At 42.0% G+C, this 26,074-nt stretch overlaps 1 protein-coding gene across 3 annotated transcripts in view; it reads left to right on the forward strand.

Annotated features, from left to right (window-relative positions):
• Positions 1–26,074, forward strand: part of LOC142103527 (uncharacterized) — a 66,500-nt gene continuing 40,426 nt past the window's right edge. The window contains exon 1 of one of the 3 annotated variants that reach the window (XM_075187570.1): positions 1–53. Coding sequence is in view for 2 of the 3 variants with exons in the window: in XM_075187571.1 (XP_075043672.1) it covers positions 18,570–18,621 (52 nt within the window). In the remaining variant the exon portion in view is untranslated. Of the gene's footprint in view, positions 54–18,478; positions 18,622–26,074 lie in introns of those variants that run through there. The other 2 variants (XM_075187571.1, XM_075187569.1) reach the window with 2 other exon arrangements.

Consider the following 26,074-nt stretch of genomic DNA (forward strand, 5'->3'; position numbering starts at 1 on the left):
ACACACCCTGTCAGCATTGCTGCATCTCTGGGGAAAACACACTTCCAAAGCATGTAAGTTAATCAGATGCCATACTTAGATTTTGTCACACGTATGCCAGCTAAATACCTCCCTTTGTTACAGTACACACACACATATATATATATACATACACACAAATATTCAATATTCTGAGACCTGCATCATATCTCCCCCTTATGATGAAACATAAGTGACCAGTATTATAGACAATGTAATTAGTTTTGTCATAGGGAGAAGACTTACAAAGTAATAAGTCAGACTGGTGGAAGGATTATAATAGATTTCATAGATAAAATATCTGAGACGCTGACAGTAATATAATATTTGCACAGTGAATACCAGGTCACTGTGGTTTATTAAGAAATTGGATATCAACACAAATGTGTAATTTGATTTAACCAAATATTCCCATAACTGAGATTAATAACTGTGGTTCCAATAGATATATTGTGTCATATTAATAAACTTATTTAATGAGCAGCACAAGATAATTGAGCTGGTGTCACGACACAGGACTATGGGGGCTGATTGCAGTTGATATTGATTGTAGATATTGGAATAATCAACAATTTGCTTGTTGGTTTTAAATAAAACATTGGTTACACAAATACATGTTCGGTCACTGTAATGGGTCCGTGTGTCGGTCGCTGTTGTTTTGGGTACATGTGGCAGTTGCTGTCGTTGTGGGTCCGTGTGTCAGTCGCTGTCGTCGTGGGTCCGTGTGTCAGTCGCTGTCGTTGTGGGTCTGTGTGTCGGTCGCTGTTGTTGTGAGTCCGTGGGTCAGTCGCTGTCGCTGTGGGTCCGTGTGTCAGTCGCTGTGAGTCCGTGGGTCAGTTGCTGTCGCCGTGGTTCCGTGTGTCGGTCGCTGTCTTGTGCCTGTGTCTTAAATAACAGGTTTCATTTTTACGTTATTACAGATATTAGAAGTCACCATGTCCTGTATAAGTGCTCTGACTGCTGTCTACGCCGTGACTTCTATTACCTGTAATAATGTACACATTTTTCTATATCCGGTATCTTACACTACGGGACACCCTCATCCATGACTGAGGTGATAGACCTTATTGCATCTTATATGAAACACAACTCCTGGTCGACTCTTAATGTCCTTATAATCTACACTAGGACGTACTTAATCCCTCATATAATGAACGCTTTCTGATGTCAGTACTTGATTATCTGATTATATTGATAACTAATATGTAATGTAACTGTAACTACTATTGAAGCTGTAGTTTTTAGTAATTGCAGGTAATGTATTTAGAAAAGATACATTTATAGACACACAAATCTGGTTACAGGGCTATAGATCAGTCTGCCGATAATAAGAATATTTCACAGTACTCGTCCATCCTCCTGTAACACATTAGACCTGTTGGATCCTCTCAGTCAGGCTTTCGTTCTCAACACTCCACAGAGACTGCGCTGACCAAGGTTGTCAATGATCTGATCACAGCTAAAACTAAAGGTGATTACTCTCTTCTAATTCTCCTGGATCTCTCGGCTGCATTTGACACTGTTGACCACTCTCTCCTCATACAAACGCTGCAATCCCTAGGTCTTCAAGACACTGTTCTATCCTGGTTCTCATCCTACCTTTCTAATTATTCTTTCACTGTTAATTTCTCTGGAGCCACCTCTGCTCCGCTTCCTTTATCAGGTGGAGACCACAAGGCTCAGTCCTAGGTCCTCTGCTATTCTCTATCTACACCACTTCTCTTGGAAATCTAATAAATTCCTATGGCTTTCAGTATCATCTCTATGCGGATGATACCCAAATCTATCTATCCTCTCCTGATCTCTCAAAATCTGTGTTGTCTCGCGTTACTGACTGTCTTTCTGCCATTTCATCTTGGATGTCCTCTCGCCAACTCAAACTCAATCTTTCTAAAACAGAGTTAATAATATTCCCACCCACCAACAAGAGCATACCTGACATTTCTATCTCTGTTGATAACATGACCATAAATCCCACCCCACAAGCTCTCTGCCTAGGTGTAATCCTTGATTCACGCCTATCCTTTGTTCCCCACATTGACTCTATATCTAAATCATGTTACATACATCTAAAGAACATTTCCAGAATTCGCACATATCTCACGCAAGACACTGCAAAAACTTTAATTCATGCACTTATCTCCCGCATCGACTATTGCAATTCCCTCCTTACTGGTCTTCCCAAGAACAGACTCAAACCTCTACAATCTATTTTGCACGCTGCGGCAAGACTGATTTTCCTTGCAAATCGTTCTTCCTCTGTTGAATCACTCTGTATGTTTCTACACTGGCTGCCTGTTTTGTACCGAATCCAATATAAAATACTTTTACTAACCTACAAGGCCATCAACAAAGCTGCACCAACATACATCTCCTCTCTTGTCTCAAAATATCTCCCAACCCGGCAACTCCGTTCTACACAAGATCTGCGTCTCTCATCCACACTCATCACATTCTCCCATTCTGGTTACAGGACTTTTTTCGGGCTACACCCACTCTATGGAATTCTCTCCCTCGCACAATAAGACTCTCTTCTGGTCTACAATCTCTCAAGCATTCTCTGAAAACCCATCTCTTCAGGCAAGCTTATAATATTCCTCAGCCACCCTCTTAACCTCGCTACCTTTAGCCCGTTACACAATTTCACACAAGACAACTACCCCCTGACCAATATTGTTGTGTGACAGGATCATTTAGCTTATGAGTCACTTTTACCTTTGCAGTCTGGCTGGGTCGAAGTGCAAAATGTAGACTTATCCTCATGTGTCAATCTCCCATTGTCCCATAGATTGTAAGCTTGCGAGCAGGGCCTTCTCACCTGTTTGTCTGTTTTACCCAGTTTGTTTATTAGTTTATTATGTTTGTCCCCAATTGTAAAGCGCTACGGAATATGTTGGCGCTATATAAATAAATGATGATGATGATGATTATACTGTGAGGCGAAGCCGCTTGGTGGAGCAGAGTTAAACATGTGACCTGTGTTATCCCAGCCGTCCCCCTGTGGTCATTACATGTCCATCATCTCATTACATCCAGCTTCCCAGTCACTGGTGTTGATTACTCAGCATTCGTCTGCGATTGCCGGGGAGGAATGTCCACCTATCCAAGGTCTCCACATCTGCAGGAATCTCCGATCTGTGTCACAGTCAGGATATTACAACATAGACCATTATACTGAAATGATGTAAAATAGACACATTAGCAACCAGAGGTGATTTACCCACAATGCACCAGCTTGTGCACTTTACAGGAATAGTGCAGTGTAGATTAATGGTAAATGGCTGCAGTGCCTGAGATGTGATAAATAATGTATGAGAAGTATTTTAGTCTGAAGATGAACCTGATATGTTCCAGGATGAAGCTATAAATAGATCTGAATGTTCTAGAAGAAGTGAGATCATCTCCAGCCCCCAGAATCCACGGCACCGTCTGAGAATATCAGTGATCAGTTCACACTCACTTCACCGGGCGTCAGCGTGCAACATGATCTTACTGCTGAGTGCTTCAAGTGCATGTGAGGGGAGGACGTGATTCACAGCACGAAACCGGCTGTCACATGTGTCCTGATCTGTGTTTCAGTGGACGTCATAGCAGCAAAGTGTTGTACAGTGTCAGACAATGATACCTGGGATACCCTTCATTGGAAAACTGCAAGTTTACGGGACTAGATGGTTTTATATCACAAATAACACCAACACACAGTGCAGCCCTTGCTCACAACGTGACACACAAATGTGAGGGGTAAAGTCCCTCTTGTGCCGCCAAAACAGCTCTGACCAGTCAAGGCCTCCACAAGACCTCTGAAGGTGTCCTGTGGTATCTGGCACCAAGACGTTAGCAGCAGATCCTTTAAGTCCTGTAAGGTGTGAGGTGAGGCCTCCACGGCTCGGACTTATATTTCTAGCACATCTCACAGATGCTCGATCAGATTGAGATCTGGGGAATTTGGAGGCCAAGTCAACACCTTGATCTCTATCTCATGTTCCTCAAACCATTCCTGCAGTGTGACAGGGGCATTATCCTGCTGAAAGAGGCCACTGCCATCAGGGAATACCGCTGCCATGATGGGGTGTACTCGGTCTGCAGCAATGTTTAGGTAGGTGGTTCTGTGTCATAGTAACATCCACATGAATGCCTGGACCCAAGGTTTCCCAGCAGAATATTGCCCAGAGCATCACACTGCTTCCACCAGCTGCCTTCTTCCCATAGTGCATCCTGGTGCCACCTCTACCCCAGGTAAACAACACACACGCACCCGACCGTCCGCATTATGTAAAAGAAAACGTGATTCATCAGACCAGGCCATCTTCTTCCATTGCTCCATGGGCCAGATCTGGTGTTTTCGGCAGTGAACAGGGGTCACAATGGGCTCTCTGACCGGTCTGCAGCTACACAGCCCCATACGCAGCAAGCTGTGATACTCTGTGTGATCTGACACCTTTCTATCATAGCCAGGAGTAACTCTTTCAGTAGATTGTGCTACAGAAGCTCTTCTGTGGGATTGGACCAGACAGGCTCTTCCCATCTGCATCAATGAGCCTTGGGCGCCCATGACCCTGTCACTGGTTCAGCGGTTGTCCTTCCTTGGACCACTTTAGGTAGGTACTGACCACTGCATACCGGGAACACCCAACAAGACCGGCCGTTTTGGAGATGCTCTGACCCATTCGTCTAATAATCACAATTTGGCCCTTGTCAGAGTCACTCAGATCCTTACGTTGCCCATTTTTCCTGCTTCCACCACCTGGTGACCGCGGAGCCCTAGGCAAGTGCTTAGGTTGCCTAGTGGTAAATCCAGCCCTGGGTCTGTCCTGTAATTCAAGAAGATGATCGATTGCTCCAAGCTTTGTCTGTTGTGCAGACAATTGTCCTGGGAGTTAATATTGAGCAAAAGCTTCTGATTAGGAATCCACATAACATGATCTGTAACATACACCTTGCTCCATCCACATACATGTGCGTTACATGTATGTGCATGTGACACCTTCATCCTAGAGGAGAACAGAGAGACGGGACCGAGGACCCAGCAATGCTGCATTATCTGAGCAAGACAATAATCATCACCTGCTGTAATCTGGGGGTTTTCTTCCATCAATCTACTAAACGCCCCTGTGAGACGTATTATGGAATAACTTGTGAACATCCTGTAATGGGATTTGTATGATATATATATATATATATCCCAATGTACCCAGAACACGTCATGTAAGTGTGTGACCTCCTTTATTACCAGGAGAGAGTCGTCTAGAATAGAACCTAATACGTCCCAATGTACTTTGCACATTTCTGCTTGTTTTGGCCCCTTCTGACGCTCAGACCTGGATTCCTCTCCTACATATATTTTCAGATACAGAAGTTGTGTTATCAGGGATGATGAGTGTCACGTCTCTGCCAAATACTGACATGTCCTCACTATGACAATACTATCCCTGTGTTCTGGTTACCGTGTAACAATCACACAGAGGGATTGCAGTTAAGTTCTTTCTAAAATCTTGAGATAAATGTCCCTAAATCAGTGGCTGTGGGATTGGTTCCTCCTCTGTCATCATTGTTCTGCCTTCTGCAGTGCTACTAATTATCAGTCATGTAAGTTTCAGGCTTAGCCCAGAAAGTGCAGCAAAGACCCTTTACCTTCTCTCCGTCCAGAGCTCTGAATCTCAGATGTAAAGGAGGTTTAAGGATGTAACTTGTAATGTACATGTGTGAATGAGGAACTGAGGTTACAATGTCTAACCCATAACATAACTGATAGATTGAAAATAAAAAAGAATCCCCATTGTTATCAGTCAGTGGCTAAAATATCTGTATAATTTGTAAGCTCCCTGTGGCCAGTAAACAATGAGTTAATGTGATTAATCTTCCCTTCCAGCATCTGGGGATGTCCCTCTGATAACTATGTATATTTAGGATTTTACAGGGGATGTTGTCAGCTGAAACTGGCGCCCGGTCTGCAGAGAGCAGAGGTGACAATTCCTGGTAAAGTGACAGTAAATGTAGTGGGGAAAGAATCCAGCTCCAGGCAGCTGAAAGACCCTTTCATTGCTAGACTGCATTAACCCTTTGAGTGCCAGGGTGTCCCGTACTAACCCTTGGTGTGCCCGGGTGCGCCCCGTTAACCCTTGGTGTGCCAGGGTGTCCCGTGTTAACCCTTGGTGTGCCAGGGTGCGCCCCGTTAACCCTTGGTGTGCCAGGGTGCGCCCCGTTAACCCTTGGTGTGCCAGGGTGTCCCGTGTTAGTCCTATTTGCTAGCAAAGAGCACAGTGTGTACCAGCATGTACATTGGTGTCAGAGTTTTCCTACTACAATAGGTGGTGGCAGTGTGCATGGATGTGAGACCTGCTTTGGGATGTTTCAGCTAGATCAGCAACCTGTGGGAAGTGTGAGGGTAAGATTGAGTGCGGAGCTGTTTAACCCTTTGTAGTAACATCCTAATAATAGATGCTGGGAGAGTGTTTGTGATGAAATGTGATGAAAATAATAATTTTAAATAAAATGTAAATAATTACTGTGACTGGATCACTTATATATAACTTCTGGTATAAATTTATTAAAGGAAATAGCGCAGGGCGCTTATTTAAATAATTGTACATGCACTTATTTTTGATATTGTGTATATTCTGGTAAGGGAAATCTTTAATTCCTGAGACCAGGAGAAGATTTTTTTTTATCTTGTTTAACCTTGCTAGAGGAGATTTATTATTTCTGGAGGTATATAACTGATACAATAAGCCTTTGTGGATGGAAGTCTTTTGTTTATTGTGATGTGGGGAAATGGCTTGTTTGTGGTTTGTACCTTTCTTTGGGAATGTGTATTCTGCGACTGTCTGAAGAAAGGATTCATGTTAATTAGACCCTTTGACTTGCTAGTAGATTTCCTGCCTCTGAAATAAGATGCAGGATATCCAGGGCCGGTGCAAGGTTGCCCGGCACCCTAGGCAAAGCTTAAGCTTGGCACCAAACCCCCCCCCCCCCAAAAAAAATATCTATAAAACAAAAAAATCTATTTTCCCAGCCCCTAACACATTTAAAAGTAACTCTTACCTCCTGTTGGCTGGCTGGGATGCAGTCCAGATGTCTGACGCAGAATGCTGCCCAGGAGCAAACACAGGATATCTAGAGGGGAGACTTCAGAACAAAACAAAGAAAAGAAAACATCACTCACCTGTTACACACTGACATGTACCCGCTGCCTACCAACTTCTCTCACACATGCCCATCTGCCCACTAGCTGTTCTCACATGTCACCCCTTGCCCATCAGCTTGTGTCACATATGCCAGCCGCATAACACCAGCTTTACTCACATGCCCCCCTGCCCATTAATTCCTCTGTTGCTGTCTATTAATGTATTCTGTAGATGATATATTAAATATACTAACACATGCAAATAAATAGAGAACGGTAATCTAAATGACAGATAATCTAGACTGTTCTATTTTATTTGCATTTGTTAATGTATTCTGCAGATGTAAAATTAATTATACTAATAGAGGGCAAATACTAAAAAACATGAATAGTTCCTGAACTATCCTACAGTAGCCCCAGCAAGGTGAATTAAAGCTGTGCTTCATTATGCATCGCTGCATTTTGTCATGACACTATTTTAGTACAAGACCCCATAGTCTCTAACTCAAGGACATTTCTAATTGTAATCCCCCAATTCGCTATTTTCTCCAGCCTCCTCCTCCCCCCTCCCCAATATTCTGTAGCATCCATTCTCCCCCACACACATTTTCTGTAGCCTCCATTCTCCCCCCTTTCTGTAGCCTCCATTCTCCCCCCTTTCTGTAGCCTCCATTCTCCCCCCTTTGTATAGCCTCCATTCTCCCCCCTTTGTATAGCCTCCATTCTCCCCCCTTTCTGTAGCCTCCATTCTCCCCCCTTTCTGTAGCCTCCATTCTCCCCCCTTTCTGTATCCTCCATTCTCCCCCCTTTCTGTATCCTCCATTCTCCCCCCTTTCTGTATCCTCCATTCTCCCCCCTTTCTGTAGCCTCTGTTCTCTCTCCCCCTTTGTATAGCCTCCATTCCCCCCCCCTTGTATAGCCTCTATTCTCCCTCCTTGCTATAGCCTCCATTCCCCCTCCTTGTATAGCCTCCATTCTCCCTCCTTGCTGTAGCCTCCATTCCCCCTCCTTGTATAGCCTTCATTCCCCCTCCTTGTATAGCCTTCATTCCCCCTCCTTGTATAGCCTTCATTCCCCCTCCTTGTATAGCCTCCATTCCCCCCCCCTTGTATAGCCTCCATTCTCCCTCCTTGCTATAGCCTCCATTCCCCCCCTTGTATAGCCTCCATTCCCCCTCCTTGTATAGCCTCCATTCTCCCTCCTTGCTGTAGCCTCCATTCCCCCTCCTTGTATAGCCTTCATTCCCCCTCCTTGTATAGCCTTCATTCCCCCTCCTTGTATAGCCTTCATTCCCCCTCCTTGTATAGCCTCCATTCCCCCTCCTTGTATAGCCTCCATTCCCCCTTCTTGTATAGCCTCCATTCCCCCTCCTTGTATAGCCTCCATTCCCCCTCCTTGTATAGCCTCCATTCCCCCTCCTTGTATAGCCTCCATTCCCCCTCCTTGTATAGCCTCCATTCCCCCCCCTGTATAGCCTCCATTCCCCCTCCTTGTATAGCCTCCATTCCCCCTTCTTGTATAGCCTCCATTCCCCCTTCTTGTATAGCCTCCATTCCCCCTCCTTGTATAGCCTCCATCCCCCCCCTTGTATAGCCTCCATTTCCCCTCCTTGTATAGCCTCCATCCCCCCCCCTTGTATAGCCTCCATTCCCCCCCCCTTGTATAGCCTCCATTCCCCCTCCTTGTATAGCCTCCATTCCCCCTCCTTGTATAGCCTCCATTCCCCCTTCTTGTATAGCCTCCACCCCCCCCCCTTGTATAGCCTCCACCCCCCCCTTGTATAGCCTCCATTCCCCCTCCTTGTATAGCCTCCATTCCCCCTCCTTGTATAGCCTCCATTCCCCCTCCTTGTATAGCCTCCATTCCCCCTCCTTGTATAGCCTCCATTCCCCCTCCTTGTATAGCCTCCATTCCCCCTCCTTGTATAGCCTCCATTCCCCCTCCTTGTATAGCCTCCATTCCCCCTCCTTGTATAGCCTCCATTCCCCCTCCTTGTATAGCCTCCATTCCCCCTCCTTGTATAGCCTCCATTCCCCCTCCTTGTATAGCCTCCATTCCCCCCCTTTTTGTAGCCTCCGTTCTCTCCCCCATATGTATAGCATCCGTCCCCTCCTGTTTTCTGAAGCCTCCTCTTTCCTGTACTCACCTTAGTTTCTTCATTTTCTTTCCTTTCTCTTCTTGCTTGCTTCTTTCTTCTTTCTCTGTCCTCTGCTCCTCTACACTCGCAGCGGCAGCGTCGTGACGTCACTACCCAGCGCCAGAAGCCGGGAACCAGGCAACGGGTAAATTTTCAAATGCGGTGCTGCTACAGTGCAGCACCGCATTATTGCAGGCGATCTGCCCTAGGCGATTTCAAAACTGATCATGCCACAAATTGTTAAGAAGTTTGAAGATCTTCCAACATCAGTGGACTCCGAAACTGCTGCAATTGAATCAAACACCTCCAGAATTGCCAGTCTGGAACAGCGCACCAGTGATGTGGAGGATTCGGAAAACCCACGTCAAACAACAACTGACTCCCACACCAGGGCGCTCCAATCGATTACTGAAAAGATGGAAGACTTGGAATATAAAAACAGAAGGAACAATCTGAGATTTATAGGGATACCGGAGTCAATTAAAGGTCCACGCCTAGCACAATACTTGGGCCTTACATTGTCTAGGGCTCTAGGTATTAATGTTGATACAGAACTGATTCAAATTGAACGAGCACACAGGCTGGGTCCTGAACGCCAAGATGACTCTCGCCCTCGTCCGGCTATCGCTAGGTTTCTGGATTTCAGGGCCAAGGAGCAGATACTAATGCCATACAGAAAACAATCACAATTGTCAATTGATGACAGACGCATCATGATAGTCCAAGATTTCTCTGCCTCCGTGGCCCAAAAAAGAAAATAATTTTCTACAGTGTGTCGACATCTGGTTGACAATCAGCGATTTGTCCTCCTGTATCCAGCTAAACTCCATGTTGATGACAATGGACGTACGCTCTTCTACACAGACCCGAATAAAGCCAAAGCTCATTTTCTTCAAGTTCGCTCTCCTCCACGATCACCCAATCGTCACGATGATCCTTAATCCTGTATATATATATATTTGTCACACAAAGTAATATTCTAGTGAAATAATCATCCATTCATATGTTCTGTTACTGACTCCCCTACACCCACTTTAGGGTGTAGTTTTATACAGTTACTCCTATTATTCTTGGTTTGTTTTGTTCATTGTTAATTCCTTTGTTTTGTGCCCCACGTGGTAAGTGGATTCACAACACAAATTTAACTGGTTGGAATAATGACAAAATGCTGTGACTCTGAGACATTGCTTCTTATAATGCTGTTATGTGCTCTATATTCCATTTTTGTAGGAATTTTCTCCTCCAATTTTGACTCTATTGATGGCTGCCGTGTGGGTACCACCATAACTCCTGGCTCCTTCGCTCGCTGGGACGAGGGGGTCATCCCATTTCAGAAATGTACCTGTCTTACAAACAAGCCCACTGAAGGGGTAGGATGAGCTGTACTCTTATACACAGATCTCCACACAATTAGGCCACAACCTATTCTTTAAACTAACGTCCTGGAACATTGGAGGATTAAACTCACCATTTAAACATAAGAGGGTTACCTTACTCTTAAAAAAGACACACTCTGACATTGTGATTCTACAGAAGACACACTGGGGGGCCGGGGACGACTCTACTCTTAAAGATAATTGGATAGGCCAATGTATCTCTGCCCGTTATATAACAAAGTCGAGGGGGGTGGCGATCCTCTTAAACCGAAATCTAGAATATACAATTATGGATAAACACTTAGACCCGGAGGGCTGTTTCATTATTTTGGACATTTCCATTCAAAACTCCTAGGTTCACTCTATTGAATGTATTTGCCCCTAATAATTGTATTACAAAATGTGAACACCGTTGATGACCCAGCTGTAGATAAGGCCCCAATCATCTCACCAACTATCAGACCCTGGGCGTCTCTTCCACCCTACAGATAGGTCCTATACTCACCTCTCTGCAGTACAGAGAACATTATCCAGAATTGATTAAATATTAGTGGCAGACGCTTTGGTGACACAATTAAATTCTACACATTGGGACGACCTATTGATTTCGGACCACGCTCCGGTTCATATCTGAATTTATCATGCCTCTCCGTCCTCTCTTGCTCGCCTTTGGCGCTTCCCAGCTTATGTGTCCTCATCTGAAGACTTTTGCAGCTTTCTTAATGTTTAATGATGAACAATGTTGATGACAACATTGAACACTGGGACAACCCGGTCCTGTGTTGGGAGGCGTCGAAGGCAGTAATGCGTGGACCCATTATAAATTATGTTGCTAAACTCAAGCGTGCACACGTGCTAAATATTGTTCCCTTCAAGAAGCAATGTCTTCTGCTTTTAGGACTTATGTTGATCATCCGAGTGGCGACTCTTTTAATACCTATAAACAATCTCGATAATTACTTGAAACATTTCTCCTCTAACAATCACAACGCAATTTAGATACCCACAAATATTACCGCTGTGGAGGAAAACCGGGTAAATTCCCTTTCCATATTTCCAGATACAACATTATATCACTAATGTAATTAGAGAATTCTCACCAGATGATTGGCAGAACCTATTAGGATTCCCTTTTGTCTCATAATCCTCCTCAATGTATGGCTATTACTCGCCATTATAATTTCATCAGATGAAAACAGATAGTGCTTCTCCTGCGCTCCTGTGGTTATGGGTAGGGATTGGGAATGCAGCCTTTTCTCCCTAGGGGTTGCCTTATTTGTCCCCACAAATAAATTGCATAAAAAGGAAAATGGGGATCAGGTGCAAACAGGGAAATAGGAATGGGAAGCAGTAGGATACCAAATACCTGCATTAATAATATCACATGCATATAAATAATAGGCAGAGTGAATGATATGTATAACGCAAGCCAAGCTTAAAAATGAAAGTTCTATATAAAAGTAATTTCCAAAGGAATAAATAAATAGTGTTAACTTTCACCAGCGCAGACTTGTTCTTATGTAGTCTCCAATCTCTCTCCAAGTTAACCCATATACAGAAAAGGGAGACAAGAAGAGATCGGATGCTCCGATGGTGTAGTATCGTAAAAAACATTTATTATAAAAACAGATTAAGATAGACTGACATTTTGTAAGTGCAAAACACGCACATCAAGGTTTCTTTACCGGCGTCCACTGCTCGTGGTCACGCTAGCGGGTACTCTTCGTACACGGTATCTGTTACTTCTGGGTTTGGTTGTCACAGTAACGGTCCTCAGCTCTCATTGGACCCTACGCGTTTCGTCATCTTGACTTCATCAGGGGATAACCAATGAGGGCTGAGTGCTGCTTTATATAGCGCTCGTCTAATTGAAACACGAGAGCCTAGTGAGATTGTTACAGGCTATACATAAATGGAACTAATGGGATTGTGATAGGCTATAGATAAAAAGGACAGTGGACATCTTATATTGTATACCATAATATCGGGCACTTATAATTCTCAACACAAATACCCGAAAGCAGTGAAATATAAACCATATAAAACCATATAAAATTAGTACAATTCCTTTTTAAAGTGTCCATTGGGTAAGGCTTCCCTTCCACAGTACCAGACACAATCATATTTGGTGATTGCAATAATCTGAGTAAATAGTGTAATAAACAATGTAGTGGTGATTAATATAAAATTAATCTCCAGTTAGAATTAAAAAGGAATTGCAAAGAATACAGGGGAGGAAATTACAGAATTATATGAACCAATAGGACCAATATTACTTATTAAGTATGTGTTTTGGATACTATCAAAGGTAAATATAATTATATTTGTAGGTAGTTAATAAAGTATAGATTTAATAAATTATAGAATTAATGTAATTATCAATTTGAAAATGTTTAATGTGTTTTATTAAGAGGACACTATATAGCACTAATGTTCTTATATATGTTTATAATTTGATAATAAAGTTCCATATGTGGTTTAAGGATAATCTGGTGCTGACCACCTTTCAGTCTATTAAACAAAGGAATCCCAGCTCCAGAAGAATCTCCCAGAATCCAAGTTGTGAGTCATAACCACAGGACAAGCCCCGATGACTCTGAATGAATAAGGTACAGATTTCAGAATGACTGCCTTGTCTTAGTGTTAAAGCACTCCTTTATCTTGAATGGAACAAAAGTGTGTGTGTGTGTGTATATATATGTACCTACATATCAATGTACCCACCTGCTCACCGCAGGATTGAATACATATGGATATATGTGTCATAATATTTGTGATTTTGTAAAACGGGACTTTATGTATTAGGACACCTGTTTGATATTTGATAATTGACCAACGCATACTCGTGGTATAACCACAAGCAGCCCTGCTTTGAACCTCTCACATATACCACGGACTGCATCAAAAGTTCTGTAAACGGAATATGCCCAATTGCCTGTCCCTGAGGACTTAAATTATATGTATGTATGTAAAATGTTATTTGATTTTATATCAGTGTACTGATTCATACATGTTGTTAAATATACAATGTTTTGAATTATTACTTTGTGCTTCATTACACACCATTTTGGCTTCTTGGATATCCCTGTTGTTTCAATCTTGTATTATGGAGGGATGAGGCCCACCCCCCCTTTCTTCACAATCCTATAGGCAGCCTACCAATATCTTTACATAGGGAGCGCGGAACCCACCATCGTTGTTTTCTATATATATATATGTATATATATATATATATATATATATATATGTATATATATGTATATATATGTATATATATATATATATATATATATATATATATATATATATATATATATATAATGTATAAATGTCTAGTGGCGTGTGTTAGTCTGTCTGTGTGGAAAAAATAAAACCAAGCTGCAGCGCCACCTGCTGGGCGGAGTTATACACTGACCTACTAAATTCTTAGTGTGTGTGTGGAAAACAAAAATCAGAAAGGGCTGAAATTTGGTATACTAAGATGTTTTTAATTTGTTAATTAAATTTGTTAATTGTAAAGTGTTTATAAAGATTTTAAAAAAATATATATATATTTCTTGAAGAAGTAACAGTTGGGAGTGGTTGGTGGTTGTCGGGGGTGACAGTGGGGAGTGGTTGGTGGTTGAGGCCTGGGCTATGGCCCAAATGCATGACAAGAACCTTTTTAACACCTTAAGTAGCTTGATTTGACTAGAATGCATGAGTATCATGCATGGGTTAACTTGTGTATATATATATATTAATGTTTTTTATATTGTGAGACATAAGGGATAGTCAATTAGAACAGGTGTCTCCAGAACGTCCACGAGACGCCTCACAGTGGACATTTGACAGAAATCTCCGCTCATTTTTCCTTGCACCCCATAGAAGTTGAATTGTTTGTGCTGTGAGTGATATTCTGTCATGGCTGCTGCATATTCTATTCCTTTCTTATCTTTTATCACATTTTTTGCATTTATAACAGATTTTCTATCTATTTTAGAGACTTCCTCATTTCTACTGTGATGAAAGAAATATTTACTTGTGTTTGACATCTGGACATACAGGAAGAAAGTTTTTCATACAGCTTATGTTATATTTTTGCTGAACGGGAAAGTTTCTACAGTTACACAATTGTTATTTATACACCGATCTAGATAAGGAGAGTTTTTAGGAGAAGTCTGCCGATCATCATTTCTTCCATGATAAAAGTAACACTTTTATGTATTTGACATCTTGATATACAAAAAGGAGTAAGACCCACAACAGTTCTTTTTTTTAATTATTCATGATGATAAAGTATGTATAAAATACATCCAATATTTCATAAATAGAATAAAATGATAGAAAGAAAGAACACCTTATATGAGGCTGCCGGAGGATACATGCTACCATTTACCCTGTATCTTGTGAACGTCTTGTGGTGTTGTGCTGCTGTTTTAAAGTCTTATTTTAGATATACTCTGGTCTACCTGAGTGAGTTGAATCCCACAGAGGGTAACTGCCATCCCTGCTAAGGGTGGTATCCTCACCGTAAGGATCACTGTTTATTGTCACAATGTCAATTACACTTGAAAGACTTTTAAATACCACCTGTGTTCACGGGTTGCAACTTTGAAAACGCAATATGCAAAACCTTCGCTATTGTAGCAGGGTCTGTGTGGCGGTTGGTGAGAGCGACAAGGGGAGAGGGGAATCAGAGTTAACTCATTTCAACCAGAAACCATGTCTGATAATCTGTAACGTTGGACACTACAGTTTAAGTCTACATAAAATGTTGGTGAGCGTTTCTGTTGTTTCGCCGGTGTGATACATTAATATGTAACTGGGGTCTGGGTGCTTCCTAGACAACTTTCTCATGTGTCTGTGAACAACGGCAATATGGCCAATTCAACCCGAAAATCGTGTCATTTTGGATCCGCCATGACATAATGACGCAAACGCTTCATTTTACAGGGGGGGGGGGGGCAAATGCAGCTATTCCCAGAGAATCGTGGCATTTTGGACCCAGTTCTACCCACTTTACCAGGAAGTGGGCAGATATGGGAGACTGCCATACACTCCCGGGAGTTCGAGAGACCAACCTGGAATCCTGGAGTCTCCCGGACATTCCGGGAGAGTTGGCAAGCATGTGGTTATGTGATCTTGAACTTTGGCCTCTGTCAGACTCTGAGGGAGAAGAATGTAAAACTTGTCTGACAGAATTATTTCTTATTGTACTTTGTACAATATAATTCCTCTGCTGAGAACTGAGGGAGACGCCGCATTTCTGGTGTTCTCCTGTCAGCGCTGTAATGGCGGATATCTGTAACCTGTCTGTCCGACACCGCGTCCTCCATGTTAAAAAAAAATCATTTTTCACTAAAAAACAGGGTGTAATAGTATGATATACACAGTGTGTGTGATGTGTGTCAGTGTATAGTGAGGTAGTGTGATATATACACAGTGTGTGATGTGTGTCAGTGTATATTGAGGTAGTGTGATATATACACAGTGTGTGATGTGTCAGTGTATAGTGAGGTAGTGTGATATATACACAGTGTGTGATGTGTGTCAGTGTATAGTGAGGTAGTGTGATATATACACAGTGTGTGATGTGTGTCAGTGTATAGTGAGGTAGTGTGATATATACACAGTGTGTGTGATGTGTGTCAGTGTATAGTGAGGTAGTGTGATATATACACAGTGTGTGATGTGTGTCAGTGTATAGTGAGGTAGTGTGATATATACACAGTGTGTGATGTGTGTCAGTGTATAGTGAGGTAGTGTGATATATACACAGTGTGTGATGTGTGTCAGTGTATAGTGAGGTAGTGTGATATATACACAGTGTGCGATGTGTGTCAGTGTATAGTGAGGTAGTGTGATATATACACAGTGTGTGATGTGTGTCAGTGTATAGTGAGGTAGTGTGATATATACACAGTGTGTGATGTGTGTCAGTGTATAGTGAGGTAGTGTGATATATACACAGTGTGTGATGTGTCAGTGTATAGTGAGGTAGTGTGATATATACACAGTGTGTGATGTGTGTCAGTGTATAGTGAGGTAGTGTGATATATACACAGTGTGTGATGTGTGTCAGTGTATAGTGAGGTAGTGTGATATATACACAGTGTGTGATGTGTGTCAGTGTATAGTGAGGTAGTGTGATATATACACAGTGTGCGATGTGTGTCAGTGTATAGTGAGGTAGTGTGATATACACAGTGTGTGATGTGTGTCAGTGTACAGTGAGGTAGTGTGATATATACACAGTGTGTGATGTGTGTCAGTGTATAGTGAGGTAGTGTGATATATACACAGTGTGTGATGTGTGTCAGTGTATAGTGAGGTAGTGTGATATATACACAGTGTGTGATGTGTGTCAGTGTATAGTGAGGTAGTGTGATATATACACAGTGTGTGATGTGTGTCAGTGTATAGTGAGGTAGTGTGATATATACACAGTGTGTGATGTGTGTCAGTGTATAGTGAGGTAGTGTGATATATACACAGTGTGCGATGTGTGTCAGTGCATACTTGCCAACTTTTCCTCGTTGGCTTCAGGGAGATCCCGGTGGAGGTGGGCTTGTGGGGGCGGGGCTTGACAAATAGCATCATTTTGGCACCGCCCCTAAATGATTGTCACAATTGTGGCCAATTACAGCATGGGGTTGGGCTAAGATAATGCGATGTTTGCATCATTAAGCCCCACCTCCCACCACATCTATTGCGGGGTTGAGAACTGGGAGGTTGCCCTGCTCTCCCGGGAGCCCGTGAGGTCTTCCAGAAATGCGGGAGTCTCCCAGAGAGTAGGCAAATGTGCGTTAAATAAAAGCAGCTAATGAATCTCTATAGACTGAAGTTTCTTTTACATTTCTGTCTCCATTACTGAAGTCATGTTGTCTTACCTGTCAGTCTTTGATTAAATCTTGGTCTCCATGAAAATGGCCACCTCCATAGTCATCAATACATGGACATAGGACACAATTTCTGAACAGTGTCATCATGCCACAGATGGTGAAGCCAACCACGCCTTGTACTGGATCAGCATCAGGGAGAATGCCAGACTCTTCAGGGAGTGAGGGAGATCACCCCTATATCAGGGAGTCTCCCTGACATTCAGGGAGAGTTGGCAAGTATGTGTCAGTGTATAGTGAGGTAGTGTGATATATACACAGTGTGTGATGTGTGTCAGTGTATAGTGAGGTAGTGTGATATATACACAGTGTGTGATGTGTGTCAGTGTATAGTGAGGTAGTGTGATATATACACAGTGTGTGATGTGTGTCAGTGTATAGTGATGTAGTGTGATTTATACACAGTGTGTGATGTGTCGGTGTATAGTGAGGTAGTGTGATATATACACAGTGTGTGATGTGTGTCAGTGTATAGTGAGGTAGTGTGATATGTGTGTCAGTGTATAGTGATGTAGTGTGATATATACACAGTGTGTGATGTGTGTCAGTGTATAGTGAGGTAGTGTGATATATACACAGTGTGTGATGTGTGTCAGTGTATAGTGAGGTAGTGTGATATATACACAGTGTGTGATGTGTGTCAGTGTATAGTGAGGTAGTGTGATATACACAGTGTGTGATGTGTGTCAGTGTATAGTGAGGTAGTGTGATATACACAGTGTGTGATGTGTGTCAGTGTATAGTGAGGTAGTGTGATATATACACAGTGTGTGATGTGTGTCAGTGTATAGTGATGTAGTGTGATATATACACAGTGTGTGATGTGTGTCAGTGTATAGTGAGGTAGTGTGATATATACACAGTGTGTGATGTGTCAGTGTATAGTGAGGTAGTGTGATATATACACAGTGTGTGATGTGTTTACAGGAAGTGTCAGATAATAGAAAGTGAAAGTAGAATATTTCTGTGCAAAGGTCGAAGCTGCAGCCATTCCAGGTCGGGGCTGTTACTGGGGCCACAGACCTCACATCAACATGAGACCCTCAGATATCCTCTACTTACTGCTGATACCCCTGATAGGGGCGGGTAAGTCACCCTACCCTCTGTGTGATTATTAGTACATGTAATGTATGACAGGACAGGTAAGTCACCCTGCTCTGTGTGATTATTAGTATATGTAATGTATGACAGGGCAGGTAAGTCACCCTGCTCTGTGTGATTATTAGTATATGTAATGTATGACAGGGCAGGTAAGTCACCCTGCTCTGTGTGATTATTACTATATGTAATGTATGACAGGGCAGGTAAGTCACCCTGCTCTGTGTGATTATTACTATATGTAATGTGTGACAGGGCAGGTAAGTCACCCTGCTCTGTGTGATTATTACTATATGTAATGTGTGACAGGGCAGGTAAGTCACCCTGCTCTGTGTGATTGTTAATATTGTGACAGGATGGACCGCCTATGCCACCCTGTCTGTTGTTGCTGGGAACCGGCTGGCCTTACTTTGCCACCGTTCCCTTTCGTTATCCCAAATGCGCCCTCTTGCCGCAGTAGGAGGGGCTTACAATACTGCCACCAATGAGCTCCTTCTATGGCACTCAGAACCACGTTCCTTCTGGGTAACTGACACTGCTAGTGTACCTCGTTTTTGGTGTACCCGGGCTGGTACTCCTGACCTCTCAGTTTAGATCAGGGTTGCTGTGGATGGATTCCCCTGGCCTATCACACTTACCACGGCTGCATGGGTAGCAGACAGAGCGGTGGTACTAGAAAAGCTTGGGTCCAAACCTCAGACAGCCGGAGAACGGATTAGATTTTGGGTCGAATCTGCATGTTACAGGAATACAGCAATATTGAAGATGTTTTCAAGCAGGTCTTGAAGCAAGATGTTTATTTGCTCACACTGGTTAGAGGTACCAATGATCAGTTCAGATGAAAATCAGAAGAATACATTACATGCTCACACAGCTCGCCTTTTATACAGTTCTGACATAACTCCTAGCAGAGGTAAGCCAGCCCCTTGGACCTAGCCGGCTCCAACCCGTCTAGAATATTCCATCAGATCTCAGGATGTAATCTAGTTTTGCATCTAACTGAATTTAACTTCCACATTTCTTCAGATGTTCTGTCTCCATTGTTTAGAGTTCCTGTCTGTCTAACAAGACCTTCACACATCAAATGATCTAATTAACATGGGCTATTTCATCAGACCGTTTGGAATACATATTCACGCAGAACAACAAAAACCATAAACAAGCTAGTTTCCCACATCACAATACACTAAAGGCTTTGTAAACAAAGGCTCATTGTATCAGATATATACATCAGAAATAGGCATATCCTATAGCAAGGTTAAACAAGAGACAAATTTCTTCCCCTGGTCTCAGAAATAATAATTTCCTATTTCACAATATCAAAAATAAGTCCACGTGCAATTATATAAATAAGTGCCCTGCGCTACTTGCTTTAAATAAATTTATACCAAAAGTTATTTAATAGTAATCCATCACAAATATATGTAATGTGTGACAAGGCAGGTAAGTCACCCTCCTCTGTGTGATTATTAGTATATGTAATGTATGACAGGGCAGGTAAGTCACTCTGCTCTGTGTGATTATTAGTATATGTAATGTATGACAGGGCAGGTAAGTCACCCTGCCCTCTATGTGATGATGCAGCTATTTAATATGTTTTATATTGAATTTATGTTGGCGATTGGGAGGGGAAGGTGAATATATTTTGGATCTTATGGAACATTGACATATATGCAATTTCTTAAAGATACAAAGTATATCTGCACAGGTTAAGAGGAGAGAGCTTTTTCCTCAGCATGTACAATCGCTACAGTGTAACAATTAGTTCCCTTCTCCAATTTGCCATGGTCTTGCCCTGCCTGTGACTCTACATGTAAAAATAAAGGAGTAACCACCTTGTTCCCAAAGCACCTCACTTTCATTGCCTACAATTAGAGATCCAAAGGGGAGTTACATTATCATCTTTGGGAATCTAAATAATAATCCATATATCTGAAACTTTAACACCATTCTTGATACCCACCAAAGATCCAATCCTCCACCTGGGTCGATCCAACAAATCACTTCTAAGAACTCCAGAGTTCTTCAGACTCTTGTTGGATGCATGGAGGGTGAAGTCTCCACCTACTAGGGACTACACCTTCCGCTCTGCCGTGCACGAAATCTGTACTCTGCTGGACATGATCTTCTTAAGCTTTGATCCCACATAGCACATCATGGGCGCTGCTATCTTCCCTGCTACATGGTGGTACCACGAGCTAGGTGACAATAGATGTAGAAGACCTCAGTCTGATAAGCAACTACATATCTGGCTCCTCAATGAGTCCTCCTTAAACCCCAGCTAAAAATACAGTTAGACACAGAGAACTAGAACTACTTTGAAACCAATGCCAATCTCACAATCTCACCCATGCTACAAGGCCGTGATCCAGGGTAACCTGATTAGAGCGGCATCTTATGCAAAAAAAAAAAATAAGGTTGTAGCTATTGCCTTTAGGCAGCATTGTTAGAAAGGATCCATAACTTCCTGGGCTCTGAAGATGTTCACAGTAGACTGACAGCAGCTAAGGGTGAGCTTGGACTAATGCTTTCTGCCAAGGACAAGAACTCCCTTAAAACAGGTAAATAAAACCTTCTATGAGAAAGGGGATACGGCAGACAGAATGTTGACACATTGACAATATTGCACAAATCACAGTGTCCTCTCCGTCCTGTACTGAGGCTAGGTGGCCTGGTTTGCAAATGAGCCTGTCCCAAGTTGAGTAAGTCTGGAGGCTTCTTCCTGCAAAGTCCTTTCCCTGGCGTTAACCGTGGGTGTTTCAACTAAACTTAGATCTATGCAGGCATGGCTGCTTGCAGCTATCTCTTTTAAATGTCAAATTTGGGGCAGCTGTAAACTGCATTTCAGGACTATGAGTCTACCCTTCCTTATTATGCCCCTCTGGAACAATGCTGGATTCTCTCCAGGCCAATGTACAACTTACTTCTTGGCCTGGTTTGAGAAGAGGTGTCAGAATGGATTTGGATACCTTGGAACATGACTAGCAGGCTTCCCTGGCTACTCTACAGAAATTAGAGTCCTGACAATTAGCCCTTTGTTTATCTACAGAAGAAACACTTTGTTGATTTCTTCTATAGAACTGTAGGTCACTTATTCCGCATGAATATTTACTCTTGCATGATCCCCCCACAAAAGGTATTATCTCCATACTCTAAGTTATTACTAATCAATAAACAGGCCACTGACCCGAAACATGAGATCAACTGGGAGTCAGACTTGGGTAGATCACCAATGGGGGACACTTGGTCCACCATGATTGAAAGGGTTTCCATGTCCTTAATATTCTCCTTGATCATAGAAAATGCCTATAAAGTGTATTATAGATGGCACCTGGTCACCTCTAGGCTAAAAGGTTCTATGGCAGAGAGAGATTGGAGAGATTGTGGTGAGACTGGATCTCTTGTTCTGGTAGTTCTGCCCCAAGATTACCCAGTTCTGGGATGATGTTGCCAGGCTTATCTGTTATATAACCATAGTTCCAATCATTAAGTGTCCCTGGTGTTTCCTTCTCGGTCTCCCAATGGAGGAGTTGGATAAGATTTCCTAAAAACTCTTCATGCAAATCCTCAATGTTGCCAGAGGTCTCAGCATATTAAATAATAATTACCACAAATATACCCAAATTTGGTGTGATTAGCTCAGGTTTTCAGACCTATCTGTTGCTGTATTATTGACTTTTAAGAAAAAGTGGTTTCTAACATTGCATAGAAACTTTAAATTTTGGGACAGCACCATCAGATATTAAAAATGGATTTTTTCTGTGTGCTTCCACTCGGAAACATCTGAGTACATAGTCTTAGTGGAACGTGGTACCAGTAAGTGATATTGTGGATTTAGCTGCCCTGATCTATATATCTGACCAGTCCTCCAGGTCCCTGGTATCTCCAAGGTCTGTTTCCCATTTAATTTTGTGAAGATCATTGACATCCGCATGAGACAAAATCAAGGAACTATATAAAGGTTGGAATCAGGTCTTGGGGGGGCGACGTTGCTAAGACTGTTACACCACATCTAGTGCAGGGGACGGAATGATTTTTGGGAAAAATGGAAGACATTTCTTATTTGCAAGTATTGGAGAAAACCTGTATTAAGAAGGCCACAAGGTGCATGCAGGTCTTTGATCAGGGGGAAGATACCATTCACTATTCAGGTAGTACCAGCCCAAAAACATGATCAAAGAGAGACCAATCCTCCAACTCTGAAGATCCTGTGATTTGAGCCCGGCTTTTTCTTGGACCATATGATTAGGGAAATTACATGTTATAAAGAGGAGAACACTTTGGATGGATATTAATCAGTGGGGTTTGGAACAAGTACAAGAGCCTTGGTAGAATATTAATTTTAACCATCATGATGCTTTCCAGACCAGGAGATTATCAGTTTATTCCAAATCAGACTCAGGGGGAGTAAAGAGAGAGAATAGTTGGTGCTGTATAGTGATTCTAATTTTCTAGTAATATAGATATCCAAGTATTTTTATTCTACAAGGCGCCACAGTGCTCCGCAGCGCTGTACAGTAGGGAAAAGACGACATACATAAAACAGGGACATACAAAATAAATGCAGACTTGAAAACAAATGGTGTGGAGGACCCTGCTGATTAGGCAGCTTACATTCTAAATAGAAGAGGGCACAGCTGAAGCACAAGGAGTAAATGTGTTTGAGTGGAGATTGGGACAGCTGTAAGGGTGCATTAGTGTGAGTAGTGATAAGGTCACCTCTAAAGAAGAGATGGGTTTCAAAGAGCATCATCTAAAGATTTGAAGGCTGTGGGAAAGTCTGAGTGTGGTAGGGAATTCCATAAGTGGGGGCAGCACGGGAGAAGTCTTGTAGACGGGAGTGAGAGGTGGTTACCAGAGACGGGACAAGGCGCAGGTCAGAGGTAGATCTAAGAGGGCGGGAGGGAGAGTATTTTAATGAGATTAGAGATGTATGATGGGTTGGTGTTGAGGGCTTTGTAAGTAAGGGTGAGTAATTTGAATTTGATTACATAATTTGGTACATAACATCATAGTGGACTCATTTATGGGATGACAAAAGGATGAAACATTTGTTAGGCAAGTTTAGACCATTGACATACAAAGAGATTATATAAGTGGTACGGTGATTGGAAAGACTAAGGAAGCTTATCTAAAGCTGGGCATTACAGCCCAGAAATCATAAGGGAGACCATAAAGGAGACTGTGAACATGGGTGGCTGAAGGAGTGGGCACTATCCAAGAGAAGAGGGGCAGGGAAGAGGAAACTGAAAAGGGAAGCACAGTGTTAGCTTTCTTGCCTCAAAGTGCTGGGGTAATTTTTTTATTCCAACCAGGGCCTTATATGTGTGGGGGTTGTATGTTCTCCCCATGTTTGCCTGGGTTTCCTCCCACATCTCAAAGACAAGCTGGTAGGTTAATTGGTTTCTAACAAACAGGACGCTACTGTGCGTGTGTGTGCGTGCTTACGTTAGGGAATTTAGACTGTATGCTCCAATAGGACAGGAACTGATGTGAATGTTTAGATATTCTCTGTACAGCACTTTGTACTATGTAGACAGTATTTAAATTGCTGTTTATAAATAATAAATAGAAGGGATCATCTTCAGGGAAGAGGCGAGCTATAGCAAGGCTACCAAGCAATCCTTGTCCCAACGTAAAATATCTGTGAGTTATGGAACATTTGTGATAATAGTTGATGGGCGAGGTAGACTGCGCGACATTTAGTGAAACAGCCTGTTGTATTCCAGCTGTTGGGGAACTACAAGCCTCAGCATGCCTGGCATACTGGAGCTTGTACTTCCACAGTAGATTGAACCTAGAGGGGAGATACATAGGTTGCCTTCTATTGGAATGGGTTAGAGAAGACTGATGTTCATATGTCTATTTTACATTAAGCAATATGTTAAATACACTGCAGAGCGGATTATACAAATCTGTGTCATTCAGGGTCTCTGTGATAACCAAACTTGCACATCAGGGAGCTACACCATTATGTGTTTCGCAAGATAGGGCTTTCAGAGAAATCATCAAAGTATCCAGTCGGACTATAGTTCTATACTATTATATACAGTCAAAATCACGTCAGTCAGTGTATAATTCAGTAAAACCCCCAGAGGACAAGGCATTACTTGCTGATAGTGCCCTGTTCAGAAGGGATTATTATGATTATAGGCTAAATTAATAGTTTTTCAATCCGTTACAATTTATTACACAGACACTTTTTTTGTTATTGAGGTTTTAATATAACATTTTTACATTTTGTATTTCAACTTTTACTATTTTCATTGTGTATTAGTATGAACGTAGAGTTGTCTGTATGAGGTGTCTCTACAGAGAGTGTAGTGAGAGGAATTATTTGTGAGTGATATACTGTTGCTCTATACATATAGTAGGATTCACTTATTATAATAATTCACTTATTAAAACCAGATTTTTTTTATTACTGTACCATACTGCTCAACATTGTCCCAGAGGTAAATTGGGTCATACCAGCCCTAAGAAAGTATTGAATAGCCGTTTCCACCATGGGCCTGAGTCATTAAGGCAAGCATAGCAAAAAAAAAGGAGTAAATTTGTACCTTGGCAAAACCATGTTGCATTGGAGGGGCAGTGAATTTAAAATGTGGGGACAGATTTATAGTTGGGGTAGGACATGTCCTGGATAAACTTTATATTTCAGTGTAAAAATAAAGCTAACAAGTATTTGTGTGTTATATGAAAAAGCAGCCAGTATTTAACTGTAACCTATTGCTGGTGAAAATGTAGGTATGTAGATATAATGTAGCGTATAACTATCACTTTTTTATATGTAGAAGTTTATATTTTCTTTTAAGAAGCCTTTATATATTTTATTTTAAATAGTGTAAATCAAAACTTAAATCGAGCTTCCAGTTCCAATTATGCTCCAGGCTCAGGATATGCTATGGGGGGCTTCAGAGAAATAAGTATCACTTATCACTCTAGATATTATCACTCAGTTGTTGTAGAGATAAAATAATGGTAAATTGTAGTGATGAGTAATGCAGGGAATTTTTTTTCCACTAATATGAATAAATATTTGCAAGAGACAGAACTATGTGTTTCTCACACTATTATCCTAATAAAGCAGCTATTACAGAAGGTGGGAAGCTTATCGGTGATACTGTTAGAGCTCTGTGCTGGGCTTATGAGGAAATAGACATGACATCTTGTGCTGCTGCTGGAGTAGGTGCAGAAAGTTAAGGTCAACAGCATCTATATGACAGTTACAGAACTGTTTTTGTAGCCACAGTGCATTTGGTTAACGGACACAATTTCAGTGCACTATTCCGAACCAATCCAACTTCAGATATCAGGGTATTATCAACTCTTTAGCCTATAATACCTATTTATAACAACCACATGTAAGTATAGAATAATAAAATACTCTTACATACAATATACAGGTTTTCTTTTGAAGCAAATGGCAAAATTTACACTG

The sequence above is a fragment of the Mixophyes fleayi genome, chromosome 10 (genome assembly GCF_038048845.1).
Source record: "Mixophyes fleayi isolate aMixFle1 chromosome 10, aMixFle1.hap1, whole genome shotgun sequence".
NCBI classification, from domain to species: domain Eukaryota; kingdom Metazoa; phylum Chordata; class Amphibia; order Anura; family Limnodynastidae; genus Mixophyes; species Mixophyes fleayi.